The 26,043-nt window shown below is 38.4% G+C and overlaps 1 protein-coding gene across 1 annotated transcript in view; it reads left to right on the forward strand.

Moving 5' to 3' along the window:
• Positions 1–21,848, forward strand: part of ARHGAP29 (Rho GTPase activating protein 29) — a 62,951-nt gene extending 41,103 nt beyond the window's left edge. Inside the window, exons 13-23 of the mRNA XM_040627017.1 lie at positions 4,145–4,302; positions 4,846–4,985; positions 5,254–5,358; positions 7,614–7,712; positions 9,459–9,598; positions 9,868–10,056; positions 10,330–10,467; positions 15,038–15,270; positions 16,869–17,199; positions 17,339–17,447; positions 19,806–21,848. Coding sequence (XP_040482951.1) covers positions 4,145–4,302; positions 4,846–4,985; positions 5,254–5,358; positions 7,614–7,712; positions 9,459–9,598; positions 9,868–10,056; positions 10,330–10,467; positions 15,038–15,270; positions 16,869–17,199; positions 17,339–17,447; positions 19,806–20,680 — 2,517 coding nt within the window. The 3' untranslated portion in view covers positions 20,681–21,848. The remainder of the gene's footprint in view (positions 1–4,144; positions 4,303–4,845; positions 4,986–5,253; positions 5,359–7,613; positions 7,713–9,458; positions 9,599–9,867; positions 10,057–10,329; positions 10,468–15,037; positions 15,271–16,868; positions 17,200–17,338; positions 17,448–19,805) is intronic.
• Positions 21,849–26,043: the final 4,195 nt, after the last annotated feature.

The raw sequence follows: 26,043 nt of genomic DNA on the forward strand, positions 1-26,043 counted from the left end.
TCTCACACAATCCCATGCCTTTAGCTCCATCTTGCTGGTAAAGAAACTAAAGTTTAGAAAACCTTTTTTCTCAAAATGTGGTCCGTGGGCCCATCACATGTTCTCATTACATTGGGAGCCTGTGAGAAATGCAGAATCTTCAACTCAGACTTTTAGAATCAGAATCTGTGTTTTGAACAGGAATCTCCCACATGATTCATTTGCACTTTAACTTTTTTTGAAGCATTTGCTTAGAGAAGTTACAAATAACTTGATCAAGGTCACCCAGCATGTAAATTGTAAAGCTAGGATAGAACTTGGTTGAATGACTTCAGAATCTGTACTCTTAAATACTGTGCTGTCTTGCTGAATGATTAATAGCCTGGGTGTCGCAACCCCAAAATTAATATAATTTTTATATAGAGCTGAAAGAAAATCTGTTTTCTTGTGGACCTTTCAAGTTATACCTTACTGCTATAATCCCTCTTCTACAAAATAACATTTTAAATATTTAAAGATAATTGTTATCTTCCTTTCCTGAATGTTTTTTCCAGACTACACACTCCCAAATCTGATTTTTTTTTCATATAACATGGTTTTAAGCTCTCTTACAAGGTATAATCTTGTCTTCGTACCTCTTAAAAAATGATGCTGTTTGGTGATCCAGCAATTATGATTTCCCTTAATTTGATGTGGTATAAATAAGAGGTTACTTAATTTTGTATATAACATATATATACTTATTAATGCCCACTATGTAGATAAAAGAAATGTAAGACGGATATCTGCTTCCAAGGAGTTTAGCATATATTTAGGAAGAGAGAATGAACATATCTGAAAAATTGGAGAGCGATACCTGTCAGCATACGAAGTAGGCTTTAAGGTTAAAGGTCTCTCGAACTTGGACAAATCCCCAAACTTACGAAAACCTCTACAGCATGTAATGTATAGAAACAGCTAATAGAGGTGTTCTGTGTATATCTTTGTGAATAAAATTTCATATTAGCTAGAGTTCTTTTGAACAAATTTAATTAATTTTAGTTGTTCTGTCTAGGATTTACTCACATGCAGATCCAAGCAGATACCAAATCCAACATTCATTTCCTGAATATAGATATTATTTTCTGGTTAAGAGCAATGACTTTCTCAGATTTATGTTTTCTTTCTTTCTTTTTTTTTTAAGATTTTATTTATTTATTTATTTGCGAGAGAGAGAGAGAGAGAGAGAGAGAGCGCGCGCACAAGCAGGGGGAGCAGCAGGCAGAGGAGAGGGAGAAGCAGACTCCCCGCTGAGCAGGGAACACAATGTGGGACTTAATCCCAGGACCCTCAGGTTATAACCTGAGCCTAAGGCAGACAGACGCTTAACTGACTGAGCCGCCCAGGCGCCCTCCTTTATGTTTTCTTCTCCTCCATCAAAAGCAGAACTTGGGGGTTTTGGTGACTTATTTTTCAACATCATCTCAAATTGTTTTTAAAAATTGTTTATTTTCACTCCAGTACATATTACATATGTGATTGCAGAGAAAACAAAATTATTATTTGAGATAGAAAGATTCTAGACACTCAGGTTCTCTCACTATCTTAAGGAAGATACACAAATCACATTTATATCCCAGCAAAATTGTAAGTTATATCATGGACATCTAGGATTACTTCTGGATATCTAAAATTGTCTTGAATTATGAAGTATCAAAGGGTAGGGGACAAAGATCATAAGTACATTACTGAGAGGAAGAAGAAATGACCAGGCCAGTGACTAAAGACCTAACCAGATCAATGAGCTTTGAAGAATGGGAAGACTTAGAACAAGAGTTTTGTTTTGTTTTAAAGTACATTCAAGAAAAATTTATCTTTAAAATAATACAGGATAGAGAATTATACTGAACCAAATTTATTTTAGATTATTGCTAATTTATATGAAAGAAATTTGCCCATTATTTGAAATTAAAATTCTGTTTGAACAGCTGTCATAAATATTTGCACTAATCCATGTGCCAGTGGAGAAACTAAAAATTTACTGTAGGTGATGAAAGCTGAGCATAAGGTTGGAAGTCCTGTGTGCTCGAGTGAGCAGTCCCAGAGAACAAAGAGAATTACAGTATGACCTTGGCTAATAACACTTTCTGTCACTATACATTTGGTCATTTCCCCTTTACAAGGCACTTAGGTCACTGTGCTAAATAGAGGACCTAGAAGAAAAGTCTAAGTTCCTGACTCAGGGACTTAGGGGCAGATTGGGGCACAAAAAACGTAGAAGCAGGATGATTTTTGAGGTATCTGTGAGCCACCCCAGTCAAGATGCCCAGCAAGTCCTGTAGGATCTACGCCATGGGCGTTCATTCAGTAGTGTTTTGTTAGGTAAGTGAGAAGGCTGAGTAACTTAGGGAAAACAAATTTTAAGATTGGGCTACCTGTATATATTACTGCTTAAGTCTTTATTATTAATGAATACCCAGAAACATTCAGCAGATGAATTGATTATGCCAATTCATAATTCATTTGGCTTTTTCAATTATTGGTGTTTTTAACTAGATTCATAAAGCTTACTAAAAAGTATAAAAATGTACAGTTACCTTTAGAATCAAGAGAGTAAGTTCAGTTTACCATTAACTGGTGAATTTTCTCATCATAGCCAGTTGCAGGACTTAAACTTTACCATCCACAGTTTGAATTTCCTTTGTTCCTTGAGAGAGTTAAAGTACAAGTAAGCTATTCTTTTATGTGCACTTTTCAAATACTATTTATGCTGAGTCTTAGTTATCCCTTGGGAATGCCTGTCTACCTTGGCAAGGACTTAGAGGCTAATCAGAAGTTCAGCATATGATCTGCTGTATCAAGAGAGATGAAGAGGAAATATGGCAGTCGTTGAAATAATATTAAGCCAATTGAAATTTGGCATTTATTCACATTGCTCACCTGGAAGCCAGAATGGCATTTTATAAAATAAATCAGATTATGTGATAGCTCTTAACACCCTTTAAAACCTTCTACTGGCTACCCATTATACATAAATTCGGACTCCTTACTGTGGTTTAGATGACTGTTTCTCTTTCTGGCATCATCTCAAACCGAAGCTTCACCTCTTTGGATGTGCTTCAGCCATACTGACCTTTCAAGTGTTTCTTGAGCATGGCAAGCTCTTTTGCACTCATCTTTGCTCTGGGGTCTCTGTGCTACCTCTTCCTTTTGTCTGGATTGGACTTCTTCCTGAAACTTTGCATTGGCTCTTTCTTGCATCAGGTCTCAGTTCAGATGTGACCTCCTCAGAGAGGCTTCACTGACCTACTGTATCAAAATGCCCCTCTGCAAATGCATACCAGGTTATATTCCATAACTTGACCGTCTTATGTAGTATCTATAGAAGTTTTCAATACCAGAAATTATCTTATCTACAAAATTTATTCTCCCTCCCTCTCACACCACTTTCAGGAGACCATAAAACTCTGTGAGGACTGGGCTGTCATCTGTTTATTTGCCATAGCATACTCAAAGCCTAGGTTTTGGGGAACACTAAACTAGTTCATTTGTGTGTAGTTCTCAGAATGGATTTGGCATGTTTGCAGGCATTTGTTAGGGGCTTTTGTTACTGTTACTACAAGTAGTAGGAATAATAGTATACGTAGCCATTTGTAGAAACTCAGTGGGATAATATATTTTGGATTGATTCAAGACAACACCTAATTATTAAAGCTGAGTACTATAGGTTGCATTATAGTTATAAAGCATTTTTATTTTTTAGAATTGAAAAAATAAAAGTCAAAATAATTGTGCTTTGATTGAAATTTTTTCCTTATACTTTTCACTTAAGAGTTTAGACCGTTGTAGTCAGACCATCAGATTATGGAGCTGGGGATCCTCAAAAACACATCTGTCCTAAAATTACGAACCAGCGGGGACACGGGGATATATTTTTAAACTTTCCAGTTTAAAGCCAGTTTTGCTGGCAACGATTACTCCTAGATACTGGATTACAACTGTTGTTTTTTTTTTTTCTTCCTGATCTAGACCTTGCACAAAGTCAGGCAACATAGTATTGTCGCAATGATATTCAGTGTTCTATGCTTCACTGTATGGCCTTTTTTCTTTTGAAATCAGTGTATATTTATATAGCGTTCTGTATAGCAGAAGTTATTTTGCCTTTTGTCTCTGTCTGTGACCATAGGTGACAGTTAACCTCTTCCAGATGCAACACCTACAGGCAGCCTCCCTTGCAAACAATTTACAGTCTCTCTGTGATAGTGCCAAACTCTATGACCCAGGCCAAGAGTACAGTGAGTTTGTCAAGGCCACAAATTCAGCCGAAGAAGAAAAAGTTGATGGGTAAGAATTAATGTGTAGATGAAATTATTTCAAAAGATAAAACCTTTATTGCTAGGTTCCTATCGGGTAGTAGGTGGTGTCTTTTCCAACATTGGCAGAATTGACTTTAAAACTTTCTGAATTTTTTTTTTATATTCAGATGTAACTCACTTTAAGAGTAAAACTTTTCATTTTGACACAGAGCTCAGTTCTTTGAGATTTAGAAATCCTTTGAGAATGGCAATCATGGTCATGTCTATTTTGAATGTCCACAGATTTAACAACCTACATTTTCCACAGAGGTTATACTAGAAAAGTTTAATCATGACATGAATTATTGACCATACTTTTGCTATTCTTTTCCATGTTTCAGCTGTAATAAGTTCAAATGATTAATAAATTTTGTTCCCATCTCCTCTAAGAAGTTGAACCATATAATAAGGTTTATTCTTAATATTTCATTACTCTGTTCATTAAAGTAACAGACTTTTCTGAAAATAGAATAAAATAGGCTGGGTATTAGTTATTCTTCTAAATGATGAGTTTTATTTGGGTTTTTCTTAGGAATGTTAATAAACAATTAACAGATAGTCCCCACACTTCTGGATACAGACCTACCGACTCATTAGAGGACGTAGTGCGCCTTCCTGACAGTTCTAGTAAGATTGAAGAGGACAGATGCTCCCATAGTGCTGACGTCACAGGTAGATTTTTGCATTAAAGAGAACCCTGATGTATGAAGGATCAAGTTGTTTAAATGTGAATATGAAATGAATTGCAATTTAAAAATCAGGCCTTGAATGATAACTTCGGGAGGCCTTATTCACAGTTGTAAGCACTGTGCCTATCTTAAAGTCGCCTGTTGATCGCTGTTAAAGAAATTTGACTTGTCTCATTTTATGTAATGTCAGTATTTCGCCTCATGAAATCCATCTGTAGCCAAGTTTGACTTTAAATATTCTTTTCTTAAAGGTCCTTCTTTTATAAGGTCATGGACATTTGGGATGTTTAGTGACTCTGAGAGCACTGGAGGAAGCAGTGAATCTAGATCTCTGGATTCTGAATCTATAAGTCCAGGTACATAAGCATTTAAGTCTAGCAGAGAAAATTCAATGAAATATTCCTTTTGGGGGATATATTTTAACTACCTTATTTTTTTAATGAACTGTCTCCTAGAGAGTAGTATGTACATGTACACATGCAGCTTAAAGAAAAATAAGACAAACCCTCATATATTCACCACCCAGCCTATAAGAAATAAAACATTATCAGTATTAGACGGGCCCTGTGGGCACCTCCTTGAAAACCTTGCCCTGCTGCCCATCATCAGACCATCATCCTGAACTTTGTCAGTCATTCTCTAGCTATTTTAAATGTGTTACTACCTCTATCTACTTGAGCTTTGCCCTCTTTGGAATGTTATACACATGGAATTATACCATTTTTTGTGTGACTTCTTTCATCTGTTTTTTGGATCCATATTGATGTGAATAGCTGTCTTTATATGTCTTTATTTTCTGTATTCTGTATAGTATTCCATTCTGTGAACATAACTATACCTTTTAGATTGTTTTGTAGTTAATTGCTGTGATGAACAATAGAGTTAACACCAATTTTGTGCCTGTGATTACTTACTCAGGTTTTATAAATGTACCTTAAAAGGTACTTTGATAGAGAGAGTCCCGTGCTCCTTCTAGAGGCAGGATAGGTGTGTTGAACTCCCCCTTAGTGGCTTCAGAGAAGATAACTTGCCATAGGTAATATGGCTAGCAGGAAAAGAAGGTAGCATTTGAACCCATGAGATTCTTACTTCGACATTCTTTCTCCTCCACTTTTCTGCCAAAGACTGCTCCAGTCCTGTTCTTCCCAGCCCTTCTCCTAGGATCCTTGGCACTGTGGGATATATATGTTATAAGATTTAACCTACCTTAAGAGTCCAAGGCATTTTTTTAATAGTATTCTATATATTACAGAAATTTTATTCATGTAAATAAGTCTCTTGAAATTTAAAGTTAGAAATCACTTCCATGCAGCATTGGAGTTTGTACACTTACTTTGTGTCTTCCTTTAAAACTAGCTCTGTGCAAGCAACACCCTGAAAACGTGAGCCTAAATACTTAACTGAGTATCTGTAATTAACTTTGTGAAAACAAGATGGTTGTCGCTACCTCCAGAAATTAAGACCCATTCTCGAGCAAGCCCTAAATTATTTGGAATCCCATAAGACTTCATGTGATAAAGACAAAAAATTGAAAACTTGTCACATGATAAATGGTGAAGACCTGGGCAGGGGGGGCCTGACCTGGGAACAAGGGAACAGGGGGACATGACAGCCGTCCTTACATCCTGGAGTGGGAAGGAACTAAAGTGACAGTGCTCGTCTGCTCCTTTAGGGAGAAAGGGGAACCAAAGGCTGGGACTCATAGCACTCAGGTTGCTGTGCAAAAATATAAGGGTGCCATTTTGCAGTTAGAATGGTTCTAAATGGAACGTGTGACCCCACGATTTCTCAGTCACTGAGAACACATGCAAAGCCAAAACTAGGTGACCGCCTGCCTCTTAAGCATATTTTGGTGAGGAATCTTTCTGGGGGAAAGATGTTGGTTGAAATCACCTGTAAAACCTTTTCTGACTTTCGGGCCTAAGCTCATGAAGGTCTTGAGGTAAGTGAACTTTTCCCCTTGGACAGATGTAGCCCTGTTTGCACGATCAGCGGGGAGCAGAGGAACCTCATGCTAGTCCAGCCGCTCTGAGACCCACGCAGCATCCTTTGCTGACCTAGCTTGTGTCCTGTGCTCTGAGCTCCCTGCCGGGGCGGGGGTGGGGGATCTTTATCCCTGCTTCCCGCTCTCCCACCCTCCTCGGAGCCTGAATGTGATGTTACTGTTGTGTTGCTGTGTTCATAGATTTTTGTATATTATTTTTATATACGTTTCTTTGTAATTCAATTCAACAAGCATTTAATGACAATTTACCATTGTGCCAGTCACTTTGTTAGATAGTAGATGTTAAGACATGAGTAGAAGATACTCCCTGTCCTTGTGGAGCATATATCTTTAACTCTCAGAAGTTGGCAGTAAGGTCTCATTGGAATGTGCGATTCCTCAATTTTAAATGTATTTGGAAAAGTCAGGTTTGGTTGAATTCTCTTTTGTTCCTAGTAATAAATATCAGAATTCCCTATATCTAAAGTCTGAGAACAGAAGCAGCTTTTTGTATTGTAGCCCACAAAATAGTATGACTTGTGTTATTTTTTAAAAAATATTGTCATTACCCATTTCTTAAATTCTCCAGTGAATGGTCAGGTGATTGTATTCACAATTTTCTTTTAGGAGACTTTCATCGAAAACTTCCACGAACTCCATCCAGTGGAACCATGTCTTCTGCAGATGATCTAGATGAAAGAGAGCCACCTTCCCCTTCAGAAGCTGGTACCGCCCTCACCTGAATCAAGTTCCCTCCAAACCCTTTGAGTCAGCAATACTGCATATAGGAAAATAGAATAATTTAAATAATTACTTTGCTGTGTATTAAACAAAAGACATTATATTGACTTAAATATATCCCCCAAAATTATGTACAAGTATGGGTTGATAATGCACTAGTGAAATGTTACAAATAAGAAAAAAGTAAGTAGCAGAACTACTAGATCTAAAATGTATTAGCATGGTGCAAAAATAGGCTAGGTGTTTTGATCTATTATAAACCTAATACAGTGACTCAACTCTTAAAAGGGTTGCAATTCATGAGAAACTCTGAAAAAGTGTCTTTAAAAGAAATAGTGCGGAGAAAGGGGATCCCTCTTACACTGTTGGTGGGAATGCAAGTTGGTACAGCCACTTTGGAAAACAGTGTGGAGGTCCCTTAAAAAGTTAAAAATAGAGCTACCCTGTGATCCAGCAATTGCACTACTGGGTATTTACCCCAAAGATACAGACGTAGTGAAGAGAAGGGTCATATGCACCCCAATGTTCATAGCAGCATTGTCCACAATAGCTAAATTGTAGAAGGAGCCGAGATGCCCTTCAACAGATGACTAGATTAAGAAGATGTGGTCCATATATACAATGGAATATTACTCAGCCATCAGAAAGAACAATTACCCAACATTTGCAGCAACATGGACGGGACTGGAGGAGATTATGCTAAGTGAAATAAGTCAAGCAGAGAGACAATTATCATATGGTTTACTCATTTATGGAACATAAGAAATAGCAGGAAGATCGGTAGGAAAAGGAAGGGAAGAATGAAGAGGGGATAAACAGAAGAGGGAATGAACCACGAGAGACTATGGACTCTGGGAAACAAACTGAGGGCTTCAGAGGGGAAGGGGGTGGGGGATAGGCCGGTGATGGGTGTTAAGGAGGGCACATATTGCATTGTGCACTGGGTGTTATACGCAAATAATGAATCATGGAACACTGCATCAAAAACTAAGGATATACTGTATGGTGACTAACCTAATATAATAAAAAATTATTATAAAAAATAAAAGAGTGTAAGAAGTTAGGCAGGAAAAGTAAATAAATATGTTCTTGAGGACAAGGGAAGTTATGGATGTTGACAGATATAAAAGAAATCAGTTACCTTAATGACTTGAATTAGACTCATATAAATTAGTTGTACATTTGAGAACTCCTTATACCTGTTTAGGCGTCATTTACTAGAATAATATGGAACATCTGACCTCTGGTAGGATATTGGTGTAGAAATAGCTAGTATCATCTTTAATTTTATAATGAATTCAGAATAAGAGTAGCTTTATCTTTAATGCGAATAATAGTGACACTACTGGTCTCATACAGCTAGTTTTCTTTGAAGCTTTTGTAAGGGACATTTTCTAAGAATGTAATGCCACTTCTGTAACAGCCTTCCAGGTGCTATACAGAGTATATTAATAACAGTGTAGATTTGCCAATGTTGAAAACATTACCCCATGCTGTTTTAGAAGTATCTTAGTGGTTTTTTGGTGATTTTTACTTATAGCTCAAATGTTTGATAGATGTGTACTTTGTAAGAGATCTATAAATTGGATTCTTATTTTGATGTTACTCAAAATAGTAGCTTCCTATAACGTGAATGTTTACAAAGTCTATAGATTTTTCAAAATTTAGCATCATGGGTTATAATTTTTATGTCATCTTAAAATTCTTATACTAATTTATTTTTGTTGCAAGGACCCAATTCCCTTGGAACATTTAAGAAAACATTGATGTCAAAGGCAGCTCTCACTCACAAGTTTCGAAAATTGAGATCCCCCACAAAATGTAGGGATTGTGAAGGCATTGTAGTATTCCAAGGTGTTGAATGTGAAGAGGTAAGATCTTTCTGGAATTACATTAGCTCTTTCTTTTGCATTATACTTTTCTGTTACTAATTTTATAGATGAGGCTCTCTTGCAAATATGTTTTTAATAAATTGAACCACAGTGTAATTTTATATTTCATTTAGCTCTGAAGTGTATTTCAGACACCACAAGTAATACCTTTTAAAATCATTTTTGTTGTGTTACTCTACCTATAGTTTGCTCAGTTGTTCATAGTTTTAAGGTGAGGGAACCATTTTTTAACTGTTATTTTCTTGCAGTGTCTCCTTGTTTGTCACCGGAAGTGTTTGGAAAATTTAGTCATCATTTGTGGTCATCAGAAACTTCCGGGAAAAATACACTTATTTGGAGCAGAATTCACACAAGTTGCGAAAAAGGAACCAGATGGCATCCCTTTTATACTCAAAATATGTGCCTCAGAGATTGAAAATAGAGCCTTGTGTCTTCAGGTACATTGTAATCTTAAAATTAAGTTTAAAAATATAAACGCCTGTGCGATTTGTTCTAATGATGAGCCTTTAAAGGAAAACAGTGCTCTCAGTTTTTAATAAGTAACTGAATTTATTCAGATTTATTTAGACAATGTTACCTCATTTGGCCCTAGTTTTTTCCTAAATTATTAATAAAAATTGAAGTAGACACATCAGATATATATAGATACCTGCATTTAGCCATTCGTACTAAAGGAGAATTTTGCCAAATTTTTCCGTTTTCTTCTCAAGGGAATTTATCGCGTATGTGGAAACAAAATAAAAACTGAAAAATTGTGTCAAGCCTTGGAAAATGGAATGCACTTGGTAGACATTTCAGAATTTAGTTCACATGACATCTGTGACGTCTTGAAATTATACCTTCGACAGGTAAAGTTTTTACCCTTGAAACATACCATTAAATAGAAAAGAACGAAAATAGGATTCATATTTTGGTGATAACATTTGCTACACAGATATGTGCATTGATGTAGACTGTATCAATGTGTCTGTAATAATTGTTACAGATCAAAGAGTCTATAAAATACATGTACAGTTTAAAGACCAATAATAATAAAAACATTTCATTTCCCACTACCTAGCTTTAGGAAGTAGAACATTACCTTATTGAAGGCTCATGTGTGCCCTTGTCCAGTTGTAGCCCTCAGCTCCACCCCAGTGGTCTTTTCTAACCATGTCAATACCTCCGTCTCTTTTCTTAATAGTTTTAATACCTGTTGTATGTTTCTAAACAATGTATCATTAAGTTTTAGGTAACTGAGAGGAGAGCATAAATCTAGCTGTGTAAGATAGAGGCCATTATTCACACTGTTAAAGGATTCAGTAGTTTCAACAGTGTCTGAGTCCTAGTCCAGCTTTACCTTCACTGATATTCTCAAATAGCTATTGTGGGAGGTCAGCGGGCAAGATCATGAATGCATCCTGGGAACATGTAGTTCAACAAATTTGGGGCATCACGCAGGGCTTTTGTACAAGCTCAGTACTGGAGATTCGGCAGGAATATGATCAGGGGTGGGCTGCTCTGTATTCTCTTTCCGTACTCACTATTGTATCTGGGACTTACAGGAGTAGAACCAAAAAAACAAAAAACACTTCTGTGGGGTGAAGCAGTGATTGGCCTTAGTGGCTTCAGGCTCATGGAGGGATTGCGGGAACAATCAGTACATTGCCATGATGAGCCAAATACAGAAAAGATCTGGGTCAAGCCCAGCTGCATTCTGTCCTTGGGTAAAAGTGAGGAGACAGTCACAGAGAGCAGAGCAGTGTCCATCTCTGGAGTTCTGTTCTGCTTCTGGGCCCTTTTTAATACTGCGAATAGCTGTCCTCCTGGAATCTCCCTTCTCGGCCCCCTTCTGTCTTTTGAGGGAGCACCTGTCTTCTGCTTCATGTCTTCCTGTGTTTGTGGTTTATGCTCCTGTTTTGGTCATGCCATCATTGAGCAAGGTGGAGTAAGAGTAGATTTATTTATTTGTGAATGTCTTTATTCTACTTTCTTTCCTTTTTTTTTTTTAAAGATTTAATTTATTTATTTGACAGAGACAGTGAGAGAGGAAACACAAGCAAGGGAAGTGGGAGAGGGAGAAACAGGTTTCCCGCCCAGCAGGGAGCCCGATACGGGGCTCGATCCCAGGACCCTGGGATCATGACCTGAGCCAAAGGCAGATGCTTAATGACTGAGCCACCCAGGCACCTCTATTCTACTTTCTTGAATGGGATGGAGGAGTGGATAGTGTGAAAGGTTATAGTATTCTAGACTGGAAATTATTTTTCTTCAGAATTTTGAAGGCATTTTTTGAAAGCATTTTTCATTCTCTTTGAAGTGTGAAATCTTTATCATTTCTAATTCTTTGTATGAGGCCTGTTGTTTGCTCTCTGAAAGCTTGTAGAATCTCCTTTTTCTCCCCATTGTTTATAATTTCCTAGTGTCTGCCTTGATGTGGGTGTATTCTCATCTGTTATTTCAGGTCCTCCACAAGCTCTGTCCTCTCCGGCCTTTTGTTCTTAGGACTTTTATTTTGTTGCTCTTAAAATTTTCCCTGTATTTTCTTTCTGGAAATGTGCATGCTGGACAGCTTGTACTGGTTCTCTAGTTCCTTCATCTTTTCTCTGTTATTCATTTCTTTTTTTGTTTTTGTTTTCTTTTAACAACTTTTTAAGAGATTTCCTCAGTTGGTTCTGTTGGGTTTTGTTTTGTTTTTTTAAGTAGGCTCCAGGCCCAGCATGGGACCCAACGTGGGGCTCAAACCCACAACCCCCAGATCAAGACCTGAGCGGAAACCAATAGGCGGATGCTTACCTGACTGAGCCATCCAGGCACCCCGAGATTTCCTCAGTTTTATCTTCTGTACCTGCTATAATCTATTGCATGTCTGAGATCATATTTTCATTTCTAAGATCTTGGTTCTCTGTTCCTTTTACAGCATCCTTTTTAATGAATGTAATATCTGAGATTTTCATAGCTTTTTTTCTAAAAAGCATTCTTTTCTCTGCTTGGCCTCTAGTGCTTTTCAATAGGAATATAATGTCAGCCCTATATATAATATTAAATTTTCTAGGAGCCACATAAAAAGAAACAGGTGAAGTTAATTTTAATATTTAACATACTGAAATATCATCTGAACATCTAATCAATATTTTTAAATTTGTAGTGAAATATTTTTGGTTTTTGTTTTGTTTGACAGGAGGGGTTAGTGAGTCTTTGAAATGTGGTGTGTACTTTATATTTAGAGCATATGTCAATTTGGAATAGCCACATTTCCAGTGCTCAGTAGCCGTATGTGTTCAGTTGGTTTTGTTTCTACTTATTTTGACTTCAGTCTTTCATGGTTATCTGCTTAAAATGAAAGAACTGGGAATTAAAGTCTCTTTGGGAACTTTTGAATACATGCAGGCTTTAAAGATGTTGAGCTTTAGTGTGATCTAGGAGGGCTGCTTGGGACACACCTGTTGTCTGTATCTCTAGGGCTCTGCTCTTAGGCTTGGCTATTACACCACACCTGTGCATGTGGTACCAGAACTCTGTGAGCCACATTGGGTAAGAAGGCTCCAGGATCTCTGCCGTAGCATGCATGCAGTCGCTAAATCCCTATTTTTAGATAGTTGCCCACCTGTTGTTTGTGCTTGACATTGCCCATCCAGAGGCCCTCTCCTTTAAACTGCTCAGAGAAGAAATCCCCACACTCCTGGGGAAGAGGTTGTTCAGAAGCATGGAGTAGAGGCAAGGATCTGGAGATCTAATGCTTCTTTTTTTTTTTTTTTTTCTTTTCTTTTTTTTTTTTTTAATTAATAATGATTTTTTATTATATTATGTTAGTCACCATACAGTACATCCCCGGTTTTCGATGTAAGGCTCGATGATTCATTAGTTGTGTATAACACCCAGTGCACCATGCAATATGTGCCCTCCTTACTACCCATCACCGGTCTATCCCATTCCCCCACCCCCCTCCCCTCTGTAGCCCTCAGTTTGTTTCTCATAGTCCATAGTCTCTCATGTTTCATTCCCCCTTCTGATTACCCCCCTTTCTTTATCCCTTTCTTCCCCTACTGATCATTCTAGTTCTTATGTTCCATAGATGAGAGAAATCATATGATAGTTGTCTTTCTGGAGATCTAATGCTTCTTAAATAGCCCATCCTCCTCCAGGATCAGAGTACCTAGTGCTGACAGTGTCTGGGTCTCCTATAAATTGTATTGGTTCTCATTTCGGAATTTTAGCTTTCTCGGGACTGCTAAGTCATTATTTATCTGCTCTTCAGTGGTGAAATGTTGCTTTTATCTCCATTCCTGTTCTCCTAATCTTGTGGGCTTAACGGTGTTTCAGTGGGGTTGCTGGAGGGAAAGAAACTAGGTACAAGTGTTGATCTGCCATGTTAGCCCAGGAAACTTGATTTCTTTACAGGATTTTCACATTTTATAGAATTTTCAGCCGAGAAGTGGAGACAGAGTACCTCTGAATGACTGTTAATCTCACAATGAATCATTCTATCTCTTCTAGCCAGTCAGGGAGAGGAAATAAATGGGGTCCAATACTATTCCATCTCAAGAATACTATGGAACCAACATTTTAGTGTGGGGAGCCATGCTCAATTCTTACAGTATTAGAGAGTAGCCTTCATTTTACTCCTATATGGGAAATCTGAAGCCTCAAGGTTAACTGAGCTCCTTCATATTCCAGAATAGTAGAGGTAGAAATTAATCTCAAGGCTTCCCCTCTCTGGGACCAGCAGGGGAAACTGGAGAAGTGGATGCCTACCTCACCATAGATAGTGTAGGACACCAGCTAGCCAGAGATAGGCTATTTCCATCACTGAGCAGTGGAAATATTGAAATCGCTTATGCCAGTAGAGAGATGAAGGTGGCATGCCCCTTGGTGGTTTGAGAGAGGAACTTTTTCTTTAACCTACTTATGGCAATTCAAGTTGTATTTAAAAATTAGATAAATAAAACGTTGACAGTGTCTTTCTTGTAAACCATATAGTCTTATGCTAATTTTCAATTTGTCCAAAGTAAAACAAAAGGACCCAATAGTGTTTTGTTCTATGTCTACCTCATACCATTAAAATTCAGAATATAAGCTTTTTCTAATTAATATGACTGGGCTTGTGTTAGTAAAACAGTTGAAGATCACGCTAACCTTGGGGCGGTCATGAATGTAATGTGTATAGGATATGTAGCAGAGTTTTAAAATCCCATCATGCAACTTTTGGTTTTAGAAAGTTTTACTGATTATCAGTTAACTCATTTTTAATATAGATACAATTTTTGGCAATGTCAGATATTTATAGATAACATCCGTAACAAACATGCATATTTCTAAATGTGGATTGACCTTAAGTCTTGTTAATCGGGACATACTAAATCCATCAAGAGCTACTCAGGAAATCATTAACAGGAAAAAAAATAGAATGATAATCATAATGTGATTTTATTTCTTTAGCTCCCAGAACCGTTCGTTTTATTCCGATTGTACAAGGAATTTATAGACCTTGCAAAAGAGATCCAGCATGTAAATGAAGAACAGGAGTCAAAAAAGGGTAACTCTGAGGACAAAAAATGGCCGAGTACATGCATAGAAATAAACCGAATTCTTATAAAAAGCAAAGACCTTCTACGACAACTGCCAGTATCAAATTTTAACAGTCTTCATTACCTCATAGTTCATCTGAAGCGGTAAGAAGAATTTTGTATAAGGCGAGCATTCATTAGTGGGTGGATAATTGATCAGTTTTTTGTTTTGCTTTTTGGGGTTTTTTTAATTGTGAAATACACATAAATTTACCATCTTAACCACTTTTATTATTTTTTAAAGATTTATTTAAGGAGTACATGAGGGGGGAGGTGCAGAGAGAGGGGACAGAGAATTCCAAGCAGACTCCGTGCTGAGCGTGGAGTCTGATGTGGGGTTCAGTCCCACAACTCTGAGATCACGAAAACCAAGATCTGAGCCAAAACCAAGAGTTGGGGGGCGCCTGGGTGGCTCAGTCGTTAAGCGTCTGCCTTCGGCTCAGGGCGTGATCCCGGGGCTGGCTGTGTCTCTCTGTCAAATAAATAAATACAGTCTTTAAAAAAAAAAAAAAAACCAAGAGTTGGATGCTTAACCAACTGCGCCACTCATGTACCCCCATCTTAACCACTTTTAAGTCTACAGTTCAGTAGTATTAAGTACATTCATATTGCTGTGATATTTTAAAATGAATGTTTCATTTCTCATATGTGTTAGGGAAAGGGAGACATTGAATATATATTCTTGCAGCTCACATCTTCTGTTCAGATGCCTCCTATGTGCTGTGCTCTGGCTGGGGAGATAAGGATGCAAATGCAAGGTTTCTGTCACCTGTTGTGCTTGTCAGCTTGAGGGCAGACCTGCAGACAAGTGTGGTGCAGCACCGTTCCTGTTCTAACGGAGCCAGCACAATGTGCAGAGGATGAGAGGGGATGTGGCGGGGGGGGGTCGTGAGTCAGAAAAGTTAACTCTGAGCCAGACTTGAGCTGTGTGGTGTTTTGGTGACAAAGAATGTGCAAAAGAGCATTCCAGGTAGAGAGTAACAGACACAGGGACACGAGATAATTTTGCTTTTGGGAAGCATAGTTAATTTGGTTAGGCGGGGACATAGCAAGCAGTAGCTTGAAGTGAGCTAGGCAGAGGCCTGATAAAGTCATACATACCTGCCAGGTGAGTTGACAGTCTTCCTTCTGTACCCACTAAAGAATTTTGAGCCAAGAATTTAACATGTTTAGATTTGTTTGTTAGATCTTTCTGGCAGCAGTATGGAGAATGGGTTGGAAGGGGGTCCTTTACTACATTTCAGAACTTCTTGGAGTCATAGAAGTAAAAGGTGTGGAGAACTTGAAATAAAGCCAGAGCATTGGGAGTGGCAGTCGAGCAGAAAGATCTTTAGGAGGCAGAATCAGCTTGGCTTGAAGACTAGCTGTGGCAATGAGAGAGAAATCGACGATGATGTTTCCAGCATAAGGACCTGGTAGGATGCAGTATATACTAAGATAGGAGCAGCTCTTTGTTTTGTTTTGTTTTGTTTTGTTTGTTTTTGCTTTTCTGGTAAAACTTCAGTAGTTCCTTCTTACTTAAATTTTATCCCAATACTGTGAAACCCAATTCAGTGTGTGGTCAGTATCCAGTCAAATAAGTATATCCTTTTTCTAGACTTCTGCAGCCCGTTTTTCCTCCATCCTTCCCAACCCATAATAAACTACCAGCAAGGAAATCTAATAGGCAAATCTCACACAGCTTTATGTGTTCTACTTCACAGAGTCGTAGATCATGCAGAAGAAAACAAAATGAACTCCAAAAACTTGGGGGTGATATTTGGACCAAGTCTCATTAGGCCAAGGCCCACAACTGCTCCTGTCACCATCTCCTCTCTTGCTGAATACTCAAACCAAGCACGGTTGGTAGAGTTCCTCATCACTTACTCACAGAAGATCTTCGATGGATCCCTGCAGCCGCAAGAGGTAGTCGTGTGTAGTACAGGTGGTGTTGCTTCTCATGCTGATCAAGGCTGCCTTCCAAAGCCCCTCTTATCACCAGAAGAAAGAGACCCAGAACATTCTACGAAGTCACTGTTTTTCTCTTCAAAGGAAGTGAGTTTTGACCTTTATGGAATTGTGTTGGAATTTTGTAATGTTCATTAGTTATTAATAAGGTTAAAGTTAAAAATCTTTGAGTTGTATTGAGGTGTGTTTTACTTCTTCAGATTAAAAAATTCTCCTCTATCAACAGGATATGCATACTGTGGATAGCGAAACCAAAATTTTTGGGCCAGCTTCCTCATTTGAGGAATCAGAACGAAAGCAAAATGCATTAGAAAAACGTGATACATGTCTCATTGGTGAGTGGCCATGTAAAATGTGTGTTTGTAGATGTCAGACTGTGCTGATAAAGCTTGTCTAACAGCTAGAGTGAGTGAAGTTGAGAGAAATCAGAGAAAGAAGCTTCATTAGGAAATGCATCTTTACTGGTCATTAAACAGTTGCTGTTTACTGTACCTTACATTTCAGTGAATGTCATTCTTTACAGTAATCTTTCTTATAAAAAGACATCTTAGAGTTCATAGGTATTTTTGTTCTCTTTCCAAAAAAAATTCTTATTTGTTTTTGCCATCAATTGAAGTCAAGGCAGAAATGTGTTGAGCAGTATGAATTATCATACAGTCTGTTACTATGAATCATTGTATCAACCTAACTGCTCACAAGTCAACTAGACTCCTAAAATTTTTTCAAATGCTTTTACCTGTCACCTTTCACACATGGAGCACAAGTATGTATATTTTATTCCCTGCATGGTAATTTTAGTTGTAGTGATTAGTAGCTGTCGTGCTGGTGAAAAGGCTTCCATTTGTTACTATAATGCTATATATCATTAGAACTAAATTCCAATGTTTAAGAATGCAGAGACATATGTTAAATTTGATGCATGATCCTGTGTCGGTGATCACAGCCTGACAGGATCTAAAAAGTGAGGGAACTACCATTCATTTAAGCATCTACCTGCTCTCTGCTAAGCACTGTGCTTCTTGTTTGATTCCATTTATCTGAGTTGATCTTCATAACAGTTCTGTGCTGTAAAGTCGGTAGTATCTGCCCCATTCGACTCATAGCCGAATTCTCTGACAGCGGTGAAATCATGTCAGAGGTCATGCCGCTGGTAAATTGTTCAGTCAGTAGTTGAACTTATATTTGTGCTTATTTTACTACCTCATGATCAAGGGCTCCCAATAAGGAAGAGTAATTATAATAAATGTCATTTTTTGAGGGCCTGTTACAGACCAGATCATTCTGAGCACTGTTCATGATGAGATCATGTCGGCCACACATCATCACAGATACAATCATAATCTTTTCTGACAGATGCAGGCACTTAGGGCCGGTGACATTGCCCGCGCCAAAGAGGTAGAGCTGAGCTCAACCTGGCAGCTGGGCTCGGAGTCTGTACTCTGACCCACTGCGCTCTAAGTTTGTCCTTCAGAACTTTAAGAATGTACTTCGACTCATTCATGATCCCCGGGTCCTGGGATCGAGTCCCACGTCATGCTCCCTGCTCCACAGGGAGTCTGCTTCACCCTCTGCCCTTCCTCCCACTCATTCTCTCAATCTCTCTCTCTCTCTCAAATAATGAATAAATAAAACCTTTTTAAAAAATGCTAAAAAAAAAATGTGCTTTGGTTGGTGACTGTGGCCCGACCACCAGCAGTCAGTTCCTTTAGAGTGGTCCACAGAGGCTGGGAAGGACCTGGGAAGGCAAACCGAGGGCGCAGTGCCCTGGAAGCCCAGGGGAGACAGGTCGGCAGTGTCAGGTAAGGAAGGTCAGATGACATGAAGACTGACAGCTGATTCTGATGGCCTCCTGTCTGCACACCTCTGCCCCAGAGATGTGGGAGAAGGACCTGGCCACAGGGAGAAGGGCAGCTGAAGTTCAAAGCCAGAATGGTGCCAAGGCACAGACTTGTTTGATGTTTTCCAGCAGGAAAGGGCAGCATGAGCAGAGAGCTGGAATTTTCCAGGAACAGGAATTTTTTTAGGGGAGAAGCTACAAGAAGGGACCAGGTTGGAAGGAGTTGAGGGTTCTAGTTTAAGAAAGCATGGACCATGGATCCAGACTTGATAGGAAAGAGAAGAAAGCAAGCCTGGAAGGGAACAACCAATGGGGAGAATGGTGTTTGTTACTTAAAACTGAACTCTTCAACCTGACTTGGACAGGATGAATGTTATAGCATATTTATGAGTTGATCAGATAAGAAGGCATCTGAGGCAGTTAATGGGATATATTCTCACTGTGGTTGAATGTAACTGAAAATAGCAGATTGAGTTGGCAAAAATCTTTGGATTCGAGGCATACCTGCATTTGGTTGGTATGTAAATTGGTGTAGCTTTTCTGAGGTTAATTTACTGAATTACCTACTGAAATTGAGACACTCCTTTCCCCTCACAAATAATTGTTTACATGGAGCACATTTAAAAAAAAAGTTACTTCAAATTTTTTTTTACTAACCTGCAGTAGATTTTGTAGCTTATTATATTGACTTAAATAAATATGAAATTCTAACATTTTTATTTCAAGTGCATCTTTAATATTTTATGAATGTTTAACTTGTCTCCATAGATAACTGAGAATAACTTGGAAAAATATATGATTCTTGTTAACCACATGCCATGAAGTTTGATTTTTAATAAATCTTTTCCTTTTTTAGACAACAAAGTGGGTTTGCTTGTAGATCAAGACCTTGAATCAGCATCACAAAAGATGGAAGATATCTGTAAAACTTCCAAGCCACTTACTCTGAAATCAGATAGGGAAACAAACAGTATTGAAAGGCATGCTCCAAGGACCAAGGTTAGACCTGCAAGTTTGCCTGTAGATAGACTACTTCTTCTTGCAAGCCCTCCCAATGAGAGAAATGTCAGAAATATGGGAAATGTAAATTCAGACAAGTTTTGCAAGAATCCTACCTTTGAAGGAGTTAGTAGGAAAGATACTCCTACTATTGTCTGTTCCAAATTGGATGGCTTTGACCAGCAAGCTCTACACAAAACTTGGGAGAAACAGTATGAACAGAATGGCCTCAGTGCAAAGACTGCAGTGACTGTGCCTAACGCACTCCAAGAAGGAGGAGGAACCACGAGCCTCAGGATCGGTGGGGACCAGCCGGGCAGTGCCCCCCAGCCCAGTAAGCCATACACAGAACCAGTCAGGTCGGAGAGACGGTCCTCTGACTCCTGCCCTCCCGCTCCTGTCAGAGCACCCAGAACGCTGCAGCCCCAGCACTGGACAACGTTTTACAAACCACGGGCTCCGACTGGCTGCCTGCGAGGGGATGAGGAGAAGCCTGCCCCACCCTCCCCGGCACTGCCTCCCGGCACAGCCCCCACTCCCCAGGGACATGTGCTAAAAGCAGTTCCCACCTCAGACAAGGCGCCCGCTGCCTCCACGCAGCCCACCGGCAAGCCGAGAGAGAGCTCTGAGGAGCGGGACGTGCCTGATGTGCCTCCCACATGTCAGAGACCGAGGCTAAAACGAATGCAACAGTTTGAAGACCTTGAAGATGAAATCCCGCAGTTTGTGTAGGGTTGTCAGAATTTGGCTTTGCTTTGTTGTTGTTTTGTTTTGTGGTATTGTGTTTGTTTCGTTTTAAAGAAACTTCTGACAGGGCCCCTTTTGTATGGTATTGCCACATCATGGGTTTTGCTTTTTGTCGTTGTATCATGTTACACTGTGTTGGTCATATTGAATGGTAGACTGTTTTGATAGGGCCCCATCTGTGCCTCACTGGAATTCTCTGTATTTTTAAAGTTGTGAATAAATAGGTGGACTCATGTTTTTTAAAGTTTAGTCAATTTTTCCCATAAAATGGCCCGTTTAAATACATCCCTAATATATGATATAGTTCTCAACTAATAGATGCAATTGGGGAAAATCCGCTTTATTTTTTGAAGTGAAACTATGTTGTTTATTTATAAAAGGACTATTTCCGAATGCAAGTGCCTGAAAGATCTTTGTCTGGTATGACTGTCTTGTTCACACAATTTTATAGTGTGTCTTTGACCACTTACATGGTATGTATGTAACCTTTTATTTTTCAATTGGCAATTCACCTTTTAATATTTACATAATGGCCGAAAGGCTTGCAAATCTCTTTTTAATTTCATTTTGATTAATGGCCAGATTTTCCATGTGGTAGTCAGTTGAGCTGTACAAAGAAGGTGCACTTAAACTTGTTTCTAAATTACATAGTTCAGTTACGTCTTCTTTGGCTTTAGATGGTTTTAACACATTTCATATTTTTTCACCTCTTGGCTTTGTTCTACATAAACTTTTGCTTTTCAACAGTTTTGAACATTTTAGTATTTTATATAATGGTCCAAAAATGTTTTAAAACTCAATGCATTTCCTCTTCATGTTGTCTGGGTTTTGTTTTTAACCACTCCTTTAGTATGAAATGTTTTCAGTTTTAAGTAATTTTATGTACTTTTTCTACCTGAATTTTTAACCATTGACAATGTATGTTCCATCCAAATCATGCAGAGATTTATTTAAGTTGATTCTAAGAGTATAGTTTGATAAGCCTCATTGTTTGGAATTTGAGAAAAGGTGTAGATGATCAGATGGATAGATTTCATTTATAAAATTCTCAGTTTTTAGAACCAGTGCAGTTCTGTAAATTTTCTGGGTTTCATCATTTTGCCTAAAATAGGATATAAAAGGGACAAAAAAATTAAAATAACCTCTTTTTCAATGTGTGAATTCTCTTTGTAGCAAATGCTTTTATATGAACATGTTATCCTTGATAAAAAATACATATATATATAAATATATATGTGTGTGTATATATATATATATGTATAGTTAAATTATTTCAAGTTCTCGTGGCTTCTCTGAAATTGTTGCCTCTTAGGGGTGAGATTTTGTAACCATTGGCTTAGTGGTCAACGCTTGGCCTCATACATCCCTTGACTATAACATGGAATGCATTTTGTGGGAAGTTGCTGTATAGCTTTATATGACATTGTGGACTAGGGAGAAATGAGTAACTCCTTTGTGCTAGAGTCTTGTTTTTAGTCCTTATTGTACAAAATATAAAAGAATTGTATTGCTACGAAAACCTAAAAAGAAAATAAGAGCCAACATTTATTGAGCCCTCTCTTTGTGCCATGAACTCTGCTAAATTCCTACGTAAGTGATTTCAAGTTCACAGCAGACTATAATACGTAGGTAAGTATTTTACTATTCCTGTGTTACAGACAGGGAAACCAAGGCTTAGTTATGATGTGCTTTGGTTCCACAGGTGTAACAGTTGGAGTCAAGTCTCAAACACAGGGCTGTCAGATTCTTGATGGTTAGTACTCCTAATGACTGTTATTACTAAGTAATATCAGGTAATATTTAACAGTAGAAAATGCACCTTTAAATTTTTATTTGTGGCAAAATATGTATTACAAAATTTACCATTTTAACCATTTTTAAGTATACAGTAGCATTAAGTACATTCACATTGTTCTGCAGCCATGACCACTATCCCATCTCTAGAACTTTCTCATCATTCCATACTGAAACTTTGAAAATGTACTTTAAAACGTCGGTGTTCTTTTGATGTATTAAGACAACCGAGTCAAAGAATCTATCATATAATCAACTGGCCTCACTGTTTAACCTCACAAGTGGGAATTCCGCTTGGTCCTTTCTGTCTCTAGGGCTCTCTGGCATCTCATCCAGCTTAACGCATCAGTCTATAGGTGCCTTCTTGTTTCCTGGGACATGGAGCACATTCCTCCTGAGCAAATGCTGCTGTTTCTAGAGTACCCAGCGTGTACACTGTGCCCTGTTCTACTTAGTAACTTGGTGACAGTCCTTCACAGGAAGTTGTTTTATGACGCATGGAAAGAATGTGGGTCAAGGGAAAGGCAGTAGTGGGGAGCCCTTTTAGAGCTACCAGACCACCAGAAAGGTTGTGGAAAGCATCTTGTTCAAGTTTGCAAGAAGTCATTTGTGAAGGGTTGATCATGACTTTCTTTGATAGGCTTGTTTTACATGCTGAGAACTTAATTAGCATCTATGAATATTTAAAATTACTTGTAGTGCACTTCAGCAATGTATTTCTTTTGATATAGAGATGAAGAAGAGATGTTCCCTGTGAAGGACTTGTTCGGAGATTTCAGAAGCCAGCGAAGTCATACCTCCCTTCCTTGGGTGATTTAATTTAAAGATGGTACTACAGCCACACTATTCCCAGCTAACCTTGTATTACTTACGGTGTTTGTACAACTATAAAAATCTCTTGAAGTGGCAACCCTGTATGTTTTTATGGCAAGTTATTGTCATTGTAATTCTCTGGGGTTTTCCTTCCTAGAGGCAGGAAGTTTTTTTGATGTGCTGATGTGATTATATACGTAGGCAGTTCAGTAATATCTGGAGCTTAGCAAAGTTGCTACATTCACGATGTGCAAAAGTCAGCTGTCTTCCTCTATATCATCAGCTAATAAGAACTAAACGTTTTTAGAAAGATCTCAATATAAATTTAAAATACCTGAGAATAAATCTAACAAAATATGTACAGGATCTTCATGGAGATAATTTTAGACAAAAGAAACATTTAAGGAGATCTTGGAAAAAATGGAATGCTCTATGATGTGCATGGATGGGAAGCCTCAATGTTGTAAAGATGTTCCTTTACCTTCCATTTATTTAACGATTCAGTGTAGTCTTATCCAATATTGAACCAATTCTGAACCGTTGGAAAGTAAGTTGCAGACATGATTCCCCATTACCCCAAAATACTTTGATGATGTTTCCTTAAAACAAGAAGCACTCCTACATAGCCACAGTAGGACAATCAAAATCAGGAGATTAACATCGATGCAGAGCATCTAATCCGCAGCAGTATTCACATTTACTGATTACCCCAGTACTGTTCTCTGTGCCAGCGCCCCTCCCTGTGCAAGGTCAGACGGTGCATTTAGTTGTCCTGTCTCTTGTCTCTCCTGATCTGGATCAGTTTTCAGTCTTTTCTTTCATGACCTTGATGTTTTGAAGAGTATAGGCGGAGCACTTTGTAGCATGTCCCTCAGTTAGGGTTTAATGATTAGGGTTCCTCATGATTAGATTCAAGATACACATTTTGTCAGAAATGCTGTTGTATTCTTCTCACTATATCGTACCTGGAGGTACACAATGTCAAATTGTCCCATTCTTGGCAATGTTAATTTTGATCACTTGGTTAGGATAGTATCTATATCAGCTTTCTCTATTTTAAAATTCGTAAAAAGAATTTGGTGAGGACAGTCTTTGAGACTATGTAAATGTCCTGTTTCTCATCAAATTGTCACCAGTTTGAATCTGTTAACACCTGTTACCTGAATCAATTATCACTATTCTGGTTGCCAGATGGTGAGTTCATCATTGCTAATGCTTTGATTGATACTCTGTGAGGAAGACCAGTCCCTTCTCCATTCATTGTCTATTCATTTGTATCAGCGTGAACTCATGGATCCTACTTTATTCAGCAAGTTCCAGTATAGGACTGTCGTGCATTTTGATACTGATACTGAGCTTTTCCCATATTTGGTCTATGGGGGGTCTATTCAAGTTTGCTTCTGTGTCCTTTTGATTTTTTCGAGCTCTAATTTTTTTTGGCACATTAAGGTATCACAAGCTTATCTTGTACTTTTCCCAAGGAACCTTGGTTCCTTTAAACGGAAAATAGTATATGGAAACCAAAACCTGAGAAGTGCTCATTGCTACTAGAAAGTCATTGGTTGACTTGAACAAGTCGTTGAATGAAGACTTATTGGTGGACAGATCAAAGAAATACATGTCTGGGGGCGCCTGGGTGGCTCAGAAGGTTAGGTGTCTGCTCCCTGCTCGGTGGGGAGTCTGCTTCTCCCTCTGCCCCTCCCCCTTGCTTGTGCTCTCTTGCTCTCTCAAAATTTTTAGAAAAAAAAGAAATACATGTGTGTACACACACAGAGACATACAGCTATATATAGGAAACCTTGAGTTCACACTGGTGCCTTCAATTCTAATTCAGTGCTTAAGGGTTTAATCCAGTATTTCCCCTTACATAGTTGTAACTCCTGTCTCTCGTAGTAAGAGATCTGGCTCCCATAATCCTAAATATATTATTTGCTTACCCTTTACGTTCCAACCCCCTGACAATGCCAGTGGCTGCACTGGCCCACCTAGCTCCAAATATGTCAAATAAGTCAGCCACCACCACACTGTCCTGACCGTACAACTCCCTCATATGCCTGTTGAAACCCTAGCCTCAACCACAACAAGGACCAGGCCAGCTGAACCTTGACCCTAGTGATGTCAGTCCTCACCCCACCATTTGATCCTAGGCCCTGGTCATCTGACTGAATCCCCCACCGCAACCAGAGAGGAGGGAAGGGACAAATTCATGAACTTTTGATAATGAGCAACTATTAAATATTTGTTCATTAAATTCATTAGAAAAAGTTTGCAAATGAATGGCTAAACATACTTATCAGAAATGTTTTAACATGGATATATTTATGAAATTTATAGGAAGTTTTAAATTATTTTAATATCCCTTTTTTGTCTCAGCCCTAATACTTGCGAGCAATTTTTAGATATTAATACTTCCTGTAATAACTAAGCCATATTACATATTATGTTGTTTTTTGTCTTTACAACCAGTTTAATTACCCTATAAACATAAAATTAACATACTTTTCAGAAAGCGGAGGGAAAGAGACTATTTGTCCATGCTTCTGAGTTGCAAATGTGAATAGACCAGTGAGCTTTTTCATTGTCTAGAGAGTGCTGGTGGGTAAGTGAATGTGGCCCTGGAGTAAAACTCAGGACATAGATCAAGTGTGGGAAGATTTTACTCACATTTGCTGGCACACAGCCTGGAGTATTATAGCTTCTGTCCGCTAAATTAATTATCTGTATCTCATTTCGTTTTACAC

The sequence above is a fragment of the Ursus maritimus genome, unplaced genomic scaffold (genome assembly GCF_017311325.1).
Source record: "Ursus maritimus isolate PB19 unplaced genomic scaffold, ASM1731132v1 scaffold_12, whole genome shotgun sequence".
NCBI lineage: Eukaryota > Metazoa > Chordata > Mammalia > Carnivora > Ursidae > Ursus > Ursus maritimus.